This window comes from Syngnathus leptorhynchus, chromosome 10 (assembly GCF_054491065.1).
Source record: "Syngnathus leptorhynchus isolate UIUO chromosome 10, UIUO_Slep, whole genome shotgun sequence".
In the NCBI taxonomy this organism is placed as follows: Eukaryota; Metazoa; Chordata; class Actinopteri; order Syngnathiformes; family Syngnathidae; genus Syngnathus; species Syngnathus leptorhynchus.
In genome coordinates this window covers 11,919,946-11,939,553 of record NC_141204.1, presented here as the reverse complement: position 1 = coordinate 11,939,553, position 19,608 = coordinate 11,919,946, and the positions used below count along the sequence as shown (strand labels likewise).

Here is a 19,608-nt window from a genome sequence, read left to right as displayed (position 1 = left end):
GAGCTCTCCCTTAATGATACTGATGAGTCGCACCTGGGGCCTCTGCACTCTGCTCACGGGTGCTCCCTGTGGATAAGACATATGCCACCCCGGACCCTGACAGTAACGTCGTGTTTCTTTAGATGAACAAAACGGCTTTGAAAAGAGACCTTACGGAGGCAACGGAAAAAAAGGTTCTCCAGCATTATGGCAGGGGGTGCGAGTGATCCCGGGATGCTTCATGCGCCCACCTGTAGAATAAGTGATCTCCAGTTCAAATTTACTGTGAACAACTGAGGAGCAGTCGTCCATTTATTCTGTTTTACATTCGTTTTTTTGTTTCTGTTTTTACATTTTGTTTTACAAAACATATCCAAACAATTTTCAAAAATGGATTTTCGGGGTCATCAGTAAAAGAAGACCAACTCCGGAGTTAAAAGGTTTGATCCGGACAACGGGACTTGTCTTTTCAAACAGAGTGGTACACACGATCGAAAACAACTTTATTGAGTGTTTTATGTGTGAAGACTGCTGATATGACATTTTCATAAAAATAGTTCAAATTAAGTAATGAATAAGCCACTCTACAGCAGCGTTCCCCAACCTTTTTTTATGACACGGTTAGGTGTCGGACAAATTTTACTGGTGGTGGGGGGGGTCAGTGCCTCCCCAGTCATGAATCTCACCGCACGTCACTGGTAGGGAGGCTACCCTCTCGTTACCCGGATGAACCCCAATGTGCAGCCGCCCAGCCGGAGGGCAATAAGTATGCCCACACCTGCTCGACGCCTCTTACCGTGGGCAACTCCAGAGTGGAAGAGAGTCCAGTCCCTCTTGGGAGGGCTTGTACCAGAGCCCAAACTATGTGTGGAGACAAGTCCGACTATGTCTAGTTGGAACTTTTCTGTCTTACACACCAGCCCGGGCTCCTTTCCAGCCAGAGAGGTGACATTACATGTCCCAAGAGCCAGCTTCTGCAGCCGGGGATCGGACCGCCAAGGTCCCCGCCTGCTTGACGCCTCTCACGATGGGCAACTCCAGAGTGGAAGAGAGTCCATTAGCAAATCCTTACTGGATCAAGTTTGCGGCGACTGGAAATGCTGCCACAGGCCACCCACCTGGGAAAGCGAGAGCGTTTTCAAAGCCATGCCAAATGTCTACTCAAAAAGACAGACAAATAGAATTAGCCTCGAATCTGCCCTCGAGGACATTCAACTACAAGGGGGACTTGACACACCCAACTTCAAACATTACTGTTTAGATAATCAAATCAGGATCTCACAACCCGCATCACATGCTTGTACGAAAATGAAGAACACGTTTATCAGCACAATCGTCATGTTTTCAGCCCAATTAGAAGCACATGATGATTCCATTGCCCTCTTTGTCTGCTTGCTGGAAAGTTAAAAGGCCACATAATCTCATGGAATGAGCACACGCGGTGGAAAACAAATGGATCAGGACGTGAATATTTCTTCCAAGAAAAAAATAGTTTCCAAACAGTTGACTCCTTTTGCAAATTGGGGAGGGGGGCCAACAGGCCATCTGCATGGAGAAAAATAACTGTCAAACGATTGTTCTTAACCTTGTTGGAGGTACAGAATAATTTTGAATTCAATCTTTTCAATATCAAATTCAAGACATCAATGTGCATTACTGGTGCACAAAATGAGCCGTGCATGAACATCACCTTGTTCAAAGAACAAAACCAACACAATGCATGAACTCACAACAAATTACACACCAGCAAATCAGTGTGACTTCTGCTGTTGCCTTTGCGAGACCAGTTCAGATATGCATCATCACAAATTTACACCATAAATTAGGTATGTTCGGACCTCCACAGTAGAGGCTCTGCTGAACCCCTGAGACCGACTCACCAAACCCCTAGGGTTCGATCGAACCCAGGTTCAGGACCACTGTTGTAAATAGACGGCTGTTGTGCCTTTCTTGGAAAGAAAGCATGTGGACAAGCGCTACAGGAGGACTTTGAATGCTTTGAATGATGGAGCTGCTTGGCGGATGGCTCCACCCACTCCAAAGCAAGTCTAACGTTGTCGTGTCGTGGTGATCCGGTCCGCCCGGCTGCCTGAGCACTTGCTTGTTTGACACTCGGTAAGTGACGACTCTTTATTACCGCTCCTTTCAGACTAAGGAAAAATGGCCTCGTAAGAAATGACCAGTTTGGAGAAATTCTCCTCATTTGCTAGTTTTGCTGCGCTTGGAACTTGTACAAGTCTGACTCAAGCGGTTCTTCACACAAATTTGTCCTTTTCACCATGACTAATATTTTTTGCCTTTTGACTTCTTGGCTTTGACTTCAGGCGGCTCGGTGGTGCACTGCGTAGCACGTCCGCCTCACAGTTAGGAGGGTGCGGGTTCGATTCCGTGTTCTCCCCGTGTCCGCATGGGTTTTCTCTGGGCACTCCGGTTTCCTCCCACATCCCCAAAACATGCTTGATAGGCCGATTGAGCACTCCAAATTGTCCCTAGGTGTGAGTGCGAAGGGTTGTTCGTCTCTGTGTGCCCTGCGATTGGTTGGCAACCAGTTCAGGGTGTCCCCCGCCTACTGCCCGATGACGGCTGGGATAGGCTCCAGCACGCCCGCGACCCCCGTGGGGACTAAGCGGTTCAGAAAATGGATGGATGGATGGACTTCTTGTGATTGTGAATGGTTGTTTGCATATGTCTGCCCTGCGATTGGCTGGCTTGCTGCTTTGCAAAAACAAGCAAACATTGCAAACAAAGAAAAAAAAACAGAAATCAGGATGCACAAAATGCTTCACAAAAAACTGTGTGTGTGCGCATTTGTTAGCCCATCTATCTCCTGGCCAACCTGGTTGATTGACTTTTGAAATGTTAATCAACGTGGCATTTGCGTGTGGGTTGTTCCTGTCTGGCTGACTTTATGAACTTGATGTTTGCTAACCGAAGCTTGATGTCCTGGCGCACAGCCGTACCTCCGCTCGCGCCGTTGGCTCGCTGCCCTCCGTCTTCTAATGGAATGCCACCGACGCCTCAGGAAGTGGCCGAGTGGTTTGGCCTCACTGGTGGGCTTGACGGCCGCCGTGACCTTGGTGCTGCGCTGCTCCTACTGGGCGGTGCCTCGTCCACTAGCTGGCTGCCGCGCAGAGTCGCCGCTGCTGGGTGAGCGGCACATCAAATCGCTACCTGCTGTTGGAATGCTCGTGTGCCACTGTTTGCTTTCCCTTGAGCAGTTGGGCCAAGGCCCGTCCATCTCTCCTCGTCGCCTCCCACTTTGGAGGAGATTGGAAAGAGGAGCGCGTCGGTGCTGCCGGGCGGACTCTACCGCCCCCCGAACTGCGAAGCTCAGCACCGTGTCGCCGTCGTGGTGCCGTACCGGAAGCGAGGGACGCACCTCCGCGCTCTCCTGTCCCACCTGCACCCTTTCCTGCAGAGGCAGCAGATCCACTACAGGATCTACGTCGTGGAGCAGGTAAGGAGAGCCTGCGCTCAAGTCCGACCGAGCTCAAAAACAAAAGCCGCTTTGCCCCGTCCCCAGCAAGGACTACAATTGCCAGACTTGCATCTTGTGTCTCACCAAAAAATCATTATGCGGGAGGGGTGCGAAGACGGTTGTGATTTGGGCTGTCTTTCAGTGGGGTGACGGCACCTTCAACAAAGGCAAACTGCTCAACGCTGGCGTTAGGGAAGTTCTCCGGGATGAAGACTGGAGCTGCATCGTCATCCACGATGTGGACCTGTTGGCCGAGAACGACCGCAATCTGTACACCTGCGACAAGTGCAATCCCACACACCTGGCCGTGGCCATCGACAAGTTTCATTATAGGTAGGCGCCTTGAGTCTGCTGCGTGCAGTAATGCCCCGTTAGGTAGGCAAACCGCTGGACAATCCAAGTCTGCTGCGTGGTCACCGCTTGACTCTACGATGAGCGTCGGAGAAGGCTCAGGCACCGTCGTCTGTTTGCGTCGCATCACGCTAGTGATCGTCCCCACAGATGCATCCCACGTGGCAGCCTTTCCATGTCCGGAAGGACGTATGTGACATTTCCGAGACGCATCGGCGTTATACAGCTCACCTGCTGTGCCGGCACACCCCTCAAGCTATAGGTCTGTTTTTCCCAAGCGTTTTCCTACAGCGCTGCTGTGGTTTACAAGGATTACTGAGAAGGCCTTGGTCAAGGTACAACCTTCAAAGAGCTCTTGATGACTTCAAATTAGAGGCCCTAAAAGGAAAGGCAGTCGGGAGAGAAGTCAGGACATTTCCTCCGAGTGCGATGCCAATGTCAATAAGAGCAATCAGTAGTTGGTGTTTGTGTGTGTGTGTGTGTGCATGTTGAAGGTCTTGGCCCTCAGGTCACACGAGTGGGCCGTGTCCCCGTCGCAGGCTTCCTTACCGGCACTATTTTGGTGGCGTTGTCGCAGTGACTCCAGACCAATACAGGAAGATGAACGGCTTCTCCAACCAGTATTGGGGCTGGGGGAGAGAGGATGACGATTTGTGGCAAAGGTAAAATGATCTCATGGTCGCAGCGCCCACCGTTGGAACTTTAATATATATGGCAGGGGTTCTCCACTCTTCCCGGCCTCACCCCCACTACACCACCTTGCATAGAGATAAATTGGCTACCATTTTTGTCGGCCCACACTATTATTACTATTATTATCATTATTACTTTCTACATTTGTTTCCCTCCATCCGGTGACCTTCTCGTCCCCCCCCCACGAGGGGGCCCCGCCCCACTGGTTGAGAACCACTGCACTACGGCAAGCTATTTGCGCTCTTTTTTTGTTTGTTTCATGTATGTATTCTTTCTTCCACTGCAGAGTGGCTCTGGCGGGCATGAAGGTGGTGCGCCCCCCACTGGCCATTGCTCGTTACAAAATGATCAAGCATCACAGAGACAGAGGGAATGAGGAAAACCCGTATAAGTGAGTAGCCCTTGTCATGAAATATGCTGCTCATTTCATTGATTGACATAAAATTGATTTGAACTCTACAGCTTTGTATTGCGGAATAGAACTGCGCTGGCCTGGTACGTGGACGGCCTCAACTCTCTGACATACAAACTCATCTCCAAAGAGCAGGAGCCTCTCTACACTCGCCTCGCCATCAACGTCGGAAAAAAGCCCCGTCCCTAGGTTCAGGGGGAAACGACAACAGATAAAACAGCCACTTCACGTGATTGACTGGTGACTTGATTATTAACATAGTGGAGTAGAACCCACTCTGGTGCACCACCATATCTGACGTTCCTTTGTACTCAAGTGTGACAGGATCCTCCAATTGTATTTTATTTTGATGAATATTCACCCTCAAAACAAACAAATAGTGAAGAGTACTTTGTTCCCATTGCAATAGAAATACAATTAAGTCGAGAAAAAAAGCAGGAACGCGCGTTTTAAAGATTACGTATCGCAGTAATAAATTCTTTTGTTTCACATTTTACTCATTCAGTTGTGGTCTACATAAAGTGGAACTGCAATGCTGTTGTCTGAATTCCTCATTTTGATACCATCACAGGTCCCTCTTTTCTACTTGTTCAGAGGTGTGGCTCAGACCAAGCTGTTTTGGTGTGGTATCTTTAAATGCAATTCCTCCAGGCCAAAAGATGTGCGCCTCCCTTTCCGGTTGACCTATTTGTAGTTTTTTAGTTAAGGTAGCGTTTAATTGTGTTACAAACTTATTGATTTATTAAAAGATGTCAACGCAGAATACTTGTCCATATAACCATAGATAACACGTAACAAAACAAATCCCCTCACAATATTTATGAACACGTCTTGTAAACAAGCACTGCAGTCAAGTTAACGAGTAAACTAATGCTAGCGTTAGCGAGAAGCTAACGGATGAATTTAACACAATATTGTGTTCCCCAAGAATAACGCAGCATCTTTGATGCAATTCATCTGATACAACGACTCAAAATACAACCACAAGAAGTAGAAACACAGTACACAGCTCTAAAATCAGCAGTAAGATTGAGCCTAATGCTATGAAAAATAGTGCACAGACACGAACAATTATTAAAGTGAAATAGAGTTGAATATTTTGTGTCATCTCAAGCTTACCGCTTTACTGTGGCCGTCTTTTCCATAGATAGAAGGAACTGAACCAGACGATATCCAAGTGCCACAGTACCTGAAGCACACAGAACGTCTCATTGTTTGCAGCAGCCAATGACAATGGCTGTTTCACGTGGTGGTTTGCAGTCCCTCCGTGAACTGTGCCCAAACTGTTTGTGTCCGACAACAAACACGTTGCCATCTCTCCTCCTCATGATGGACGTGAGAAGCTGAGATTCACTCTTTTGTCTTTCTCTTCTCTTTAAAAGTGATGCCGGTCTCAAAAGGTGATACAACACCACCATCTACAGGGATCTGTCTGTCATTACAGTGGTTTGCAAACAAACGCGGGCTGTGCGAGATGTCTGTGCGAGCCTGTTGAAAATGTTACTTTAAGTCACGACACGTCGATGGCGGTGAATGACTTTATTACGTTTTCTGTGCGTGTGTGTGTGTATGTGTGCGTGCATACCTGAAGGGCGCAGTGGACGAAGCAGATGTTCTGTCCCGGCTCGTTGCTCAGTCTTATACTGGCCACAATGGAGATCATGGTGTGAGTGGTCAGCACGCCCGAAGGGACGGCCGGTGCCACCTGCTCCGGGCCTCGCCACGCCGCCCATCCCAAGTTAGTTGCTCTTCCAGGACATGACAGAATGCACGCATTTCACTCAATTTTGAACGGCACCCGTGCCCCAAACATCGGAAATTACAGACTTGTGAGAAACCCCCAGGACAAGAACATCATTTACGTCTGGTTGCGAGTGGGAGAAAAAAACAAATGGGCGGATACTGAAGATACAGACTCAAAAGCGCGCCGGCCACATTCCCCGGTGGATTTCTCACCATCCGAGTGTTGAACGTTTACCTTTCAAACGACCCGCCCACTAGCAAGTTCAGGGGTTGACAATGATACCGGTGGAGGACATCAAAAAGATGGGAAGGATTGTAATGGTGAAGATACAATTTGAAGTTGTTGTCGGTCTACAACTGGACATAAAAAGTGGGGGTCGTCTTACATTCGGGGTCGAGACATTATACCCATTCACTTTATATACCAGATATCGTTAAAGCGAATGCTGAACTTATTATACGCCAGATCTCTTTAAAGCGAATGCTGAACTTAACTCCTCAGGCCAAAATGAACCGCTGTCACAAAGAAAAAAAAGAAAAATAGCTGTTAGAAAGGTTCCTATGTTGATGTTCAAATGTTCGGAAGTTACGTCTCGCGTGAGTTACCTCAGCTTATCGCGATTGTTGGAGCTTGTGCGCAGCGGTAAGTTAAAGGTTGCTGGTATCGACTGAGTATGTTGCTGTGATCGTGTGCGTCTTTGACACAAAGTAATTATATACATTTCATTGTTACTTCTTTCTACTGTTGTGCTGTTTGTCTAATTGCAGTTTGTTTCGAGTGTGCACCGTTTGATTGATAGCTTCAGGGCGCTCCTTTTAAGTGTACATTTGGTCATTCGCCATATTAACATTTTTCTATTCTACGAATATGGCTTAATCAAATCCCTGAAGTTTATTAAAAAAAAAAAAGCAATTCATGTAGGAAATAAATGGCTTTTAGTAAGTGTGACATGGAAATACTGGGAGCATCCATGTTGCTTAGTTTGTGGCCCGGATCAGGCAGCTGCGTGACGTCAGCAAGTTGTTACCATCTTGGCTGGGTCCAATCTCGTCCCCAGCGTTGGCACAGTGCCAACAATTTTTGATGCGAAAAGGCAGCAGCGTCATGAAAAGAGATCCCAGAGACAAAACATTGCCATTCAGAGACAGGTATGTATCTGTGATAAGCAGTTTTTGTCCCCGATTTTGATAAATTACTCCGCGATTATTGTGGTTTGATAACATTGTTACATTACATTGGTTTCCCGTCATGACGGGCAAGCGCATTTAGCCAGGGAAGTCAGTTTCCTGTGAAGTGATTTTAGTAACGGCTGTGATCAATTGGTCTTTTAAGTAAATGTTTGGAAGCTAATTTGTATAATACAGGGATGAGAATGGCAAATTTGAAAAAGCACGGAAAAGTAGCGTGGCGGGGGAGACAGGCTGTCGCGGCGGGCGGGGGAATGCCCGCGAGAGTCGCCGAGGCTAACGTTACCCGGCCAGCTAGCCATATATAAAAAACAATATTTTCTCAACGGATTTACATGATCCACGGAAAATTCTCATCCCTCCATACTAGAATACTTGTCCCTGCCTCGAGCTCGCAAGGCAGCCGGATAGCTTTGCCAGTGGGGAAGGGGGGGGGGGGGGCACAACCTTTTCTACAGAACATCTAATCGTCGTATTCATTTATTCCTACATCATTCCTCACATTACCCTTATATTTCAACATAATCGATTTCTTATAAAGGTAGTATATAGGCCTGATTGGGGCGCCCCAAAACGGAATCAACCCTGTGACGTCATATCCGGCGCGCCATTTTTCTTCCCCAGGCAGCAAAAGTGCCGGTCAAACGGCAATGTTTCAGGCTAAATATATCTCTTGTCCCTAAGAGGTGTTGTGTTATTTCTTTTTTGATATTGTACATTTACTTTGTAGAGACAGCTTCTTCCCCCAGGCTGTAGCTCTGATGAACTCACACCACTCTTAGAGTCTCAGAGTCATTGCTGTGCAATAACATCCTGCTCTCCACACCATTCTTGGAGTCTCAGAGTCATTGCTGTGCAATAACATCCTGCTCTCCACACCTTTTTGGATTGTCTACACTGTTGTGTATGTGTCTTCTCTGCATCCATTTCAGCCTGGTCATCCTGGAAGAGGGACCCTCCCATCTGTGATCTCTTCTCAAGGTTTCTCAAGCCAAGTTGGAGTTTTGAGTTTGCCTTCATGAGAGTTAAAGATAAGGGGATGGCTGAGAATATTGTCATTTGTCATTTTCACATGTCCTGAGTGTTGTTAGTCACCTAAATGTTGAACAGAGACTGTGATGTGACAAAGTAAAATTCCTTGTTTGGCACGCTCAAACATGGCGAATAAATTCTTCTTGAATCTTGAATACTAAATCAGTGGCTGCATTATACAGGTTGACCAAAGGTACCCTTTAAATTTGCCACGTGACAGCTTCCTGGACCTGGTCTACACTGCACATAAAGGAGCTTTCAAGGCCACCCCCCTCCCCCACATTGGACTTTCTGACCACGTCACCGTTCTGCTTACGCCCGCGTACAGACAAAGAGTGAGGGCTTCCAGGCCGGTTCGCAAGCGGGTGAGAGTGTGGCCTGAGGGGGCCTCTGATGCTCTTCGAGACTGCTTTGGCACTACAGACTGGGAAATGTTTAAGCAGGCAGCCACTTGCAACAATCAGACAGACATTGAGGAGTATGCTGACTCTGTGACCTCTTACCTCGCGAAGTGCATTGATGATGTGACCCTCACAAAATACATCGTCACTCGGGCTAACTGGAAGCCATGGCTGACAGGGGCTGTCCTCGGGCTGCTGAGGGCCAGAGACAAAGCCTACAGGGCTGGGGATGACGCGGGCGTGAGATCGGCTAGGGGGAACCTGTCCCGGGGCATCAAGGAAGCGAAAAAGGCATTCTCTTCCAAGATTACCGCCCACTTCAAAGACAGCAGGGATGCTCGGAGCCTGTGGCAAGGCATTCAGACCATCACGGACTACAAGCCCGCGCCGCAGAGCTGTGAGAGCGACGTCCCTCTGCTCAACGAACTGAACCGCTTCTTTGCTCGCTTTGACGCTTAAAACAGCACTTGCCCTTTGAAGACACCTCCCCCTCCGAACGAGCAGCCCCTGTGCGTTAGCGTGAGGAGGACGCTTGCCGCTATCAACACCCGTAAGGCGGCGGGCCCGGACAACATCCCGGGTCGAGCGCTGAAGGACTGCGCTGAGGAGCTGATGGATGTCTTCACGGACATCTTTAACATTTTCCTGCAGCAGGCCATCGTCCCGTCATGTTTCAAGGCTGCCACCATCATACATGTGCCGAAAAATCCTGCTCCTTCCTTCTTCAATGACTACCGCCCTGTGGCACTGACACCCATCGTCATGAAGTGCTTTGAGCGGCTTGTCATGGCGCACGTCAGATCTGTTCTTGCCCCCACCATAGACCCCTTCCAGTTTGCGTACCGAGCCAATCGGTCCTCTGAGAATGCCGTCTGCTCTGCCCTCCACTCTGCCCTCACCCACCTGGAGAACAGGGACTCGTATGTGAGATTGCTGTTTGTGGACTTCAGTTCTGCATTCAACACCATTGTACCTCCTGCTGAACGTCAGCAAGACCAAGGAGATTGTTGTTTAATTCCAGAAGGGTCACACCCAACACCTGCCGCTGACCCTCGACGGTGCTGTGGTGGAGAGGGTGACCAGGACCAGATTCCTGGGGGTGCACATCAGTGAGGACCTCTCCTGGACCACCAACGCTGCGTCGCTAGCGAAGACAGCTCAGCGCTGCCTGTACTTTCTGCGGAAACTCAGGCGAGCAAGTGCTCCTCCTGCCATCATGACCACATTCTACCGTGGCACCATTGAGAGCGTCCTCTCCAGTTGTATCGCTGTGTGGGGTGATAGCTGCACTGACTACAACATGAAGGCCCTGCAGCGTATCGTGAACGCAGCTGGTACGGTCATTGGTGCTTCACTTTCCTCCCTGAAGGACATTTACACCTCCCGCCTCACCCGTAAGGCAACCACGATTGTGTGTGGTGTGAGTCACCCCGCTCACACTGTTTGATCTTTTGCCGTCTGGGAAGAGGCACCACCAGACTCACCAACAGCTTCATCCCCCAGGCCTTTAGGATCCTGAACTCTCTCCCCCCTCCACCCACGGTTGCATAACTTATATATTTATTTATTTATTTGTTTTTTTATTTATTATTTATTCATCACGCTTATTTATTCATTACAATCATATACACTGCTCAAAAAAATTCAAGGAAAACTTTGAAAACAGATTTCAATGGTGAAAAAAAAAAAGTTGGATATCTATACTGATATGGACAGTTTAATGTCCCAGGAACAAAAGGATGCCACATCTTTTGATGGAAATAAAAGTTTGCCGCCTACAGAGGGCTCAGTATATAGACACCCCAAAAATCAAAGAGAAAAAAATGATGTGGCAGGCTCGTCCATTTTGCCTAAATTCAATTTCTGCAATTCAAAACTCTTCTTGTGTAGCCCCCACATGCTTGTATTCATGCTTGACAACGTCGCGGCATGCTCCTAATGAGACGACGGATGGTGTCTTGTGGGATGTCCTCCCAGATCTGTCTAAGGGCATCAGTGAGCTCCTGCAAACTCTAACGAGCAACCTGGCGGCGTCTGATGGACCGAAACATTATGTCCCAAAGGTGTTCTATCGGGTTTAGATCAGGTGATTGTGAGGGCCATTCAATTGTGTCAATTCCTTCATCGTCCAGATACTGTCTGCATACTCTTGCCACATGAGGCCGGGAATGTCGTGGATCAGGAGGAACCCAGGACCTACTGCACCAGCATAGGATTTCATCCCGATATCTAATGGCAGTCAGACTGCCGTTCTCTAGCCTGTAGAGGTCTGTTTGTCCCTCCATGGAAATGCCTCCCCAGACCATCACTGACCCACCATCGAACCGGTCATGCTGAATGATGTTGCAGGCAGCATAGCGCTCTCCTTGGCTTCTTCAGACCCTTTCACGTCTATCACAGGTGCTTAGGGTAAACGATGCTCTCATCCGTGAAAAGCACAGGGCGCCAGTGGTGGACTTGCCAATTCTGGTGTTCTATGGCAAATGCCAATCGAGTAGTGAGCATAGGGCACACTACAGGATGTCGTGCCCTGAGGCCACCGACGTGAAGTCTGTTTCTGACTGTTTAGGCAAAAACATTCATACCAGTAGCCTGCTGAAGGCCATTTTGTAGGGCTCGGGCAGTGCTCAACCTGTTCCTCCTTGCAAAAAGCAGCGGATATCGGTCCTGCTGATGGGATGAGGACCGTTTACGGCCCTGTGCAGCTCTCCTAGAGTAACTGCCTGTCTCCTGGAATCTCCTCCATGCTCTGGAGATTGTACTGGGAGACACATCAAATCTTCTTGCAACAGCACGCATGGATGTGTCATCCTGGAGGAGTTGGACAATCTGTGCAACTTCAGGAGGGTTAAGAAATCACCTCATGCTTCCAGTCGTGATATTGACTCTTGCTAAAGCCAACACTTGTGGAAAAACAGTTAAAAAAGATCAAGAGGGAGGAGATTGAAATGGCCTCCACCTGTAAAACCAGTTGTTTTGGGGACCATCTCGTTGTTGCCCCTCTAGTGGACCTGTTGTTAATTCCATCAACACCAATGCAGCTGTGATTAGCTGTGAAAGTGATTAGCAACCCCCTCTGCCACGTGCCTGACCAAAACCTTATCAGAAAAGTGGAATTGAATTCATGCCATACCCTGATAAAAAACTGTTTCTTTAATTTTTTTGAGCAGTGTATGTATGTATTGTGTTATATGTCTTATCACCCGTGGGACAGTGGGAAACATCATTTTGATATCTTTGTGTGTCTTGACATGAAGATATTGACAATAAAGCTGACTTTGACTTTTGACAACTGAAGCGGTTCATCAAGCAAGAATGGAAAAGAATTCCACATGAGAAGCTAGGAGAATTAGTCTCCTCTCTTCCAAAACTTTTATTGAGTGTTATTAAAAGGAAAGGTGAAGTAATGAAGTGGTAAACATGCCCTTTCCCAACTTCTACTGCACGTGTTGCAGCCATAAAATTCCAAGTTAATTATTTGAAAAAGAAAATAACGTTTGAGTTTGAGCATTAAATATGTAGTTTTTGTAGTGTATTTCATTGAACCTAGGTTGAAAAGGATTTTCAAATCATTGTATTTTGTTTTTATTTACATTTTACACAATTTCCCAACTTCAACTGAATCCGGTTTGTATATTTAGCAACCAAATGTAGCAAAACATCAGCCCGCCACTGCTTTGATGTCTTCTATTGTCACCTTCTTTACTTGCTTTCCAGGCAAAAAACAGAATTGTCTGGCGGCATTCTTCTCGTCTACTCAAAGTCCGTCAGAACGGGGTCGTGTGAGGAAGCGCAGTAGGTCGTGGGGCCTCATCGCCATGGTGGCGCTGTTGGTCATGGGGTGGAAGTAGACCATGTTGTGGTCTTCTTCCAGCAGGTCTCAGAATTGTCTAGTGGCGTTCTTCTCATCTACTCAAAGTCCATCAGAATGGGGTCGTGTCCGGTGTCTTTGAAGAAGTGCAGCAGGTCTTGGGGCCTCATCCCCATGGTGGCGCTGTTGGTCATGGGGTGGAAGTAGACCATGTTGTGGTCCCCTTCCAGCAGGTCTCGGTCCAAGACCAAGGTGACGCTGCAGTCCTTGTCGAAGAGCAAAGCCAGAGCCGTGGCGCATCCCTGACCCACCTGAACCACACGCGTCAACATGACATCTTCAGGTTGAGTCTGGAGAAGGGGCCGCCACCACTCGATATTTTTTCAATGGATTATTCTATTCGTTAGTAAACAAATCATTGAAAACCGAAAAATAACAATATAGCAATAAGGAACGATGTATTTGCCAACATGTTTGAAACCGCAAGTTAGCTACTTCCTGAGCTTCTGATTTCCTCTGTATTCAATGAACGAAATTTAAAATGGTGGCTCAACTTGTGACAAGTGTCAACTCGCTGGCCAAAGCTCACACGAGTGCACATTATGTAATGTGTCATTGAACAAGGGGGATTGAATGTTCACAGCACAGAATGTAGCACTCCACATCGTTGACGATTTTTCTTGACTGTTCATGATTACCCACGCAATTATGGACTTTCGTAATAGTTAATTTTTGCGTGTGTGTTGTCTCATAGAACTCTACTAGGACCCTGAATTTTTAAGGGTGTATGACACTTCTGGCATTCTTTTGTAACAATATTTAAGTCATTAGCTCGTTGCGTCACCTTGAGTTTGTCCAGCATGGTGGCCTCGTCCGCAAAGCGAAGGTTGCCGCTGCCCACCGACAGCTTCTTGGCCAGCATGTTCAGGTTCACCTGCACGTGGGCAGAGAGGATCATGAGTTGGTCCTTCTTGCGTAATTCCTGCTACCTGTACACAGATTTGTTTTCTAGCTGACACCACACAGGAATCCACTCCACATTCCTGTAATAATAACTAGGGCATAAGGCAGGGGTCGGGAACCTTTTTGACTAAGAGAGCCATGAAAGCAAAACATTTGGAAATTTATTTCAGTGAGAGCCATATATTTTAAAAGTGAATTCAACTAAATGTCAGTATAATAAGCCTCTGAATTTATTCTTTTAAATAATGTTATAACACTCATTATTAATGTGACTTCTAGTGCTGCATGGATTTGGTGGGTTGGTACTTGGTGAGGTTAACCTTCATGCAAGCGTTGAGGCTTTCATCCGTTAAACGTGATCATAGGTTGGACTTGATGTTTTTAGGATGTGCGAATGACTGATCACATGCAAACGTAGATCCAAACATGGTCAATACAGCAATACTCACACGCTGCAGTGTGTGGTATGTGACAGGAAGCGCGTTCCAAGTTTTGAGAATCAGCTGGTCTTCGTAGGTAGCGTGGCGCGTGTCGAAGTGCCGCTTTACATTCGACCGTTTCAACGATGTAATTTTGTCATTGCAAATTAGACACACCGCAGAACCCGCTCTCTCCACAAAGGCAAATTCTTCGGTCCATTTGTCCTGAAATGTACGATACTCGTCGTCTTTTTTTCTTTTCGCCATCTTCTTCGTCGAAGGGTTAGCTTTGAGCTAATGACCGAGCAGACGCAGTCTCAGACCTGCTTCAAAAGGGGGCGTTTACCTGTTTTACCCAGCAACGGCAAACGTAGGCCAGTATCATTCAATTAAAATAATGGACAATTGCTCCTGCAGCCCTGAACAGGACATGCGCAGTGAAAAATCGATGGATGGATTAAAACAAGTGAGAATATTTTGTTTTATCTGCGAGCCATTTGCAATCATCAAAAGAGCCACATCTGGCTCACGAGCCATAGGTTCCCGACCCCTGGCATAGGGAATGAGAAGATGACGTTCATGGTTGGAAACCGGATAATGTTCTAGGTCTCACCTGTCGGTCGTGACGCGTCGACACCAACCACAATTTTTTCTTCTTCTTGTCTTTGAGGAAGAGGTTCTTGGTGACGGCGCCACTCACATCTTGGAGGTGGGGCATCATTTCCTCCACAGTGAAAACCTCACAAGGAAACCAAGAAAACAAACATCAACAAAAAAACACTACTGGGTTAGAATGCTTGATAAAGGCATGTTTTAAAGCTCATTTGAACAGAACCTGCATGGCGAGCTGGCTCTCAGCAAGTCTGCCAGACAATTCCAAATCCAAATGTCCTACATGTGTCGACCGCATATTATCCTATCGCTTGCGTCCACTCACATTTTAAAATGGTGCTGTGGCACCCCGTGCGGGAGACTGCAAGCCACGAGCAGAAAGCCTACCCAGAAGTTAAGTCGCGTAAAACGCCTGTGAAAACCTCGTGAAACATTTGGAAAGATCATCACAAATGCGTTGGTCTTGAATGTTGGCCGCTCTGTGAATCAAAAGCCTACGGAAGAGGATTAGGGCCAGTGAAGAAAAAAAAACGAGGGGTGAGAGGATTCTGACATTTTTTTCTCAGAATTCTGACTTTAAAGTCTGCATTGTTCATGAAATGCAAAGCATAAAATGTTTTGTTTTTCAAAGGAATCCTCTTCCGTAAAAGCCAGATTCCTTCGAAAAACAAAACATTTTATGCTTTGCATTTCATGAACAATGCAGACTAACTTCAGAATTTGACCTCATCGATAAGTGTTCCCCAGAACATTTTTGTTTTCTTTAAAGAGTGCCAGCGTGGCGTGTCTCCCTGGAAAGAGGATGAATGAGCAAAAGGTGACATTATTAGGCAAACAAATGCACGTAAATAAAACTTCGAAATTCCCGAATTAAACTTGGGCGTTCCCACTAATGCATCAGTTGCCACAAAAGTGTGACAGTTAGGTATTTGATTTGAGCTGTTAGTAAGCAGGCAGCACAGTAAGCATTTTTAGTAGTTCCACTGTTTAGTTCTCACTATCTAAATCCGTTTGTTGATTTCCTCAACAATGCCAAACGCATACGTGCAATTCCTCATTTGATTTTCGTTTCACTTTTGCATTTCTCTAAACACAGATTTTACGGGTTTTCTTATTGTTGTTGTTTTCTCTCCATGTTGTGTGCTCTGTTACCGGCGGGTGATTCACGAAGCTCGTCTGAATGTTTAAAGCCTCCAAATGTTTCTCCAATTCTGCTCGCAGCTCCCCGGACATCTTTAATAGATATTTTTATTCCAATAAATGTGCTATGACCGTGAGACAACGTGCAGTAAACAGCGGCCGCTTTCCTTTTTCTTCGTTGCTGTCAATGTTTTTTTTCTTCTGTGCTCTTGTGTCAAGTGCTCTTTGTCATATACTGCCACCTACTGGAGAATTCCTGAAACCCCGTAGGTTCTGTCTGAAAGTCACGGGACCAAACGGGGTAAGGCTGACGTGTCCGACCGAGGGTGGTTGTGTTCGGAGAGTCGCCCAACGCAGCCAGCACCGCGCACAGCCCCCCCGCCTCAATCAAAGCGGCGAGTGCGCGCACACTGTTTTCGGTGCACTATGAGCAAAGTTTAAAAATGAAACCATTACATGATACATAATATCGAACTTGGTTTATTTCTGTCCCAACGAGGCTGAGCGAGCGTACCAATTTGTACGTTTTCTTAAAGCTTCCAGTGTGTGACTCGCAATCATGCAACGTGTTGAAAGTGGACGCTATCTATCACGTGTAGAATTGTAACAAAAATATCCCCATCAAGTTGGCGCTACTCTCAACGGAATGCGTGACTGCCAGATATTGCGTTTGTAAGGCGTTACTACCAAGCGACCACGCGAGAGCGCCGTCGTCTTGCACTGATGTGTCAGACTAACAGCCAAACGTGTCCTCAGGCATTTCGTGCAGTCCTGGATGGGAGGCGTTCAGCTCCAGCTGGTACAAGATGGTGAACCCCAACGGTTGGCTGGGAGCTTGTTTCCACTGCGTCCTGGAGGGCGGCGACCTGGTCTCCTTCAACTCCTCAGCCGAGGAAGACTTTGTGAAGGGCAAAATGGGGGCCTGCTCGTTCTGGATAGGACTCTCCAACCTGGTGAGTTTAAGCGTGAGCGGCTGTTGACGCTGAACGCGTGCTAGGTTGACAACCGGGATTGGTCTCCGCAGGAATGCAACCACAAGTTGTGTCCTCAAGTGTCAGGCAAGGAGTTGAAATGGTCTGACAACACGCTGCTGAACCACAGGAACTGGGCTCCCGTTCAAGCCGCAAGGTAACAAAGTCACATCGTGGAGCGCCTAGGGTGACCAGATCCCAATTCACCAGATGGGGGACAAGGCTACATTTGTGTGGGACAATGTGCGATACCAATGCATCAAGGTAGTCTAAAAGAACTTTTGAAAAGATCAACGTTTCTATTCTGCCCCTTTGCGTAAAACATTACTATGCTTTGCCATTTGGTTGATTCAGTAGGACATAATAACCTACAAACAAAAACTTAAATGTATCGTATTTAAATGGAACTCTCCCGAGTTTTCTCATGTGAGAAAACAGTCAGCATCATTTCATACTATTTCACAGTGCCTCAAGTTGCCGTGTCGTCTCATGTCATAGTCACTCACCTCTCTGTCAGTGATGTAAAAATGACTCAAGCACACTTCACAGACAACATTCCCAGACTCGCCTTTCACTGGTTTCACCCAGGGTTAGATAGTTTCCCTGTCTGCATTGTAGCCGCATTTCCGCTTCTTGGTCATTGTCTCATCCTAGCGTTCTGAAGCTAATCTGATTTGCATTGTGGGCGCACATCGCCGCGTCCCTGTTTGAATTGCACGCCCTCCCCCCTATTTGATAAATGCCAGATTTGATTGACTGTCAATATCATTAACATGTAATGAAAATGCGCGACTGTCCTGCACAAAGCACGGCACCCTAAGCGCGCCTGCACAAGAAAAGGCGTACGCTGACGGCTTTGTTCTTGAATTTGTTTGTCGGTGGCTGTACACGACCCGACAGCACCAAATTGGAGTCCTGCGCGTACGTCCTCCGAGACGGTCACACCAACATCCACCCTGGCAAGTGGAGAAAGGTCTCGTGCAAGTCCTCCCTGGCGTACATGTGCAAACGCTCGCCCGACGGTAAGCCACACGTCGTCCGTCCTCGTGCTGAGGAGAGGAGCGCCGTCACGTAGGCTGCCAGGAGGGACAACCGTGCAACAAGACCGCCGGTCTGGCTCTCACTCCGGTGCAAAGTGAGTGATACAGACGCTTCTTTCTGCACCTTCACCGCCCCGTCACAAGTTTCCCCTGACTTTGGGCCTTCAGCTTCTGCCTGTGACCCTGGCGAGTTCCTCCACGGCCATTTCTGCTGTCGCTTTGAGAACACCAAGAAAACTTGGCAGGCGGCCGAGGATGACTGCGTCGCACGGGTAGGTAACCTGGCAAGTGTCCACTCACGGGAAGACGCACAAAAAAAACCCCAAATGGCAATGACCTCAACGCGACAACTTCTGTCAAGTTTGGCTGCGCTTGTGATACTAACTTGTTCTTCTTCTGCAAGCTCTCATGCACAACAATGTTTATGTGGGACTGAAGAAGAACATCAAGATGTATGAGTGGCGTGAGAAAACAGCTATGGTAAGTAGCTCATCATGGCAGTTGAAGAAAAGAGTTCATTGACAAGAATTCCAAAGTGCCAATTTCAAGGCAAAAATATCAATGTGTCTGATAAAAATAAAAGAACGAATATAGAATAATCCAAATGTAACACGATGACAGAAGAAAGATGTTGCAATTGACAAAGAAGAGTAAATAAAAACTGCAATTCTGAGGAAAGGTCTTCATTTGACAGGCCAGGAAACTGTCCATCCATCCATAGACAGAACAACTTTGATTGCGTCTTCTACAGTTGGTCGATCAGTGCAAAGGATCTTAGCACTTTGTTCTACTACTTTGTTAAGACAGGACAAGTTTAGGTTAATTATTACAGATTACATTCCAACATAATAATATGATCAACCTAATCTATTCAACCCTAACAGACACAAACAACAGTCAGGACCTGTCCCCCCCACCCGAAGGCGGAGGGAGGCTACCCTCTCGTTCACCGGGGTGAACCCCAATGTGCAGGCGCCCAGCCGGGGGGGCAATAAGTATGTCCACACCTGCTCGACGCCTCTCACCGTGGGCAACTCCAGAGTGGAAGAGAGTCCAGTCCCTCTCGAGAGGGCTTGTACCAGAGCCCAAACTATGTGTGGAGGCAAGTCCGACTATGTCTAGCCGGAACCTTTCTGTCTTACACACCAGCCCGGGCTCCTTTCTACCCAGAGAGGTGACATTCCATGTCCCTTGCGCCAGCCTCTGCAGCCGGGGATCGGACTGCCAAGGTCCCCGCCTTTGGCCACCGCCCAGTTCACTTTGCACCCGACCCCTTTGGCCCCACGTTTTCTGGCTATGCCTGGCCGGGCCCCATGGGCGAAGACCCAGCCACCAGGCGCTCGCCTTCGAGCCCCACCTACAGGCCTGGTTCCAG

The 19,608-nt window shown here is 47.6% G+C and overlaps 2 protein-coding genes and 1 pseudogene across 3 annotated transcripts; 2 read left to right on the top strand and 1 right to left on the bottom strand.

Moving 5' to 3' along the window:
* Positions 1-2,978: 2,978 nt before the first annotated feature.
* LOC147050473 (beta-1,4-galactosyltransferase 3-like) lies at positions 2,979-5,150 on the top strand (annotated as a pseudogene).
* A 7,331-nt stretch (positions 5,151-12,481) lies between these two features.
* prorsd1 (prolyl-tRNA synthetase domain containing 1) lies at positions 12,482-16,412 on the bottom strand. Of its 2 annotated transcripts, none has more exons than XM_085922980.1 (4): positions 15,408-16,222; positions 15,084-15,209; positions 13,933-14,022; positions 12,482-13,399 (listed from the first exon to the last, which is right to left on the bottom strand). In XM_085922980.1, the coding sequence occupies exons 2-4, from the start codon at positions 15,189-15,191 to the stop codon at positions 13,187-13,189; spliced, it is 411 nt and encodes a 136-aa protein (XP_085779106.1). In that variant the 5' UTR covers positions 15,192-15,209; positions 15,408-16,222; the 3' UTR covers positions 12,482-13,186. The 2 variants fall into 2 exon arrangements, with proteins under 2 accessions (XP_085779106.1, XP_085779104.1); XM_085922978.1 differs by lacking the exon at positions 15,408-16,222 and adding an exon at positions 16,235-16,412 and having other exon boundaries at positions 12,483-13,399.
* Positions 16,413-16,983: 571 nt separating this feature from the next.
* LOC147050471 (snaclec alboaggregin-A subunit beta'-like) lies at positions 16,984-19,271 on the top strand. Its single transcript, XM_085922775.1, has 6 exons — positions 16,984-17,175; positions 17,247-17,350; positions 18,094-18,328; positions 18,402-18,505; positions 18,637-18,713; positions 19,118-19,271. Exons 1-3 carry the CDS (start codon positions 17,029-17,031, stop codon positions 18,266-18,268), a joined length of 426 nt encoding a protein of 141 aa, XP_085778901.1. The 5' UTR covers positions 16,984-17,028; the 3' UTR covers positions 18,269-18,328; positions 18,402-18,505; positions 18,637-18,713; positions 19,118-19,271.
* The last annotated feature ends 337 nt before the right edge of the window (positions 19,272-19,608 follow it).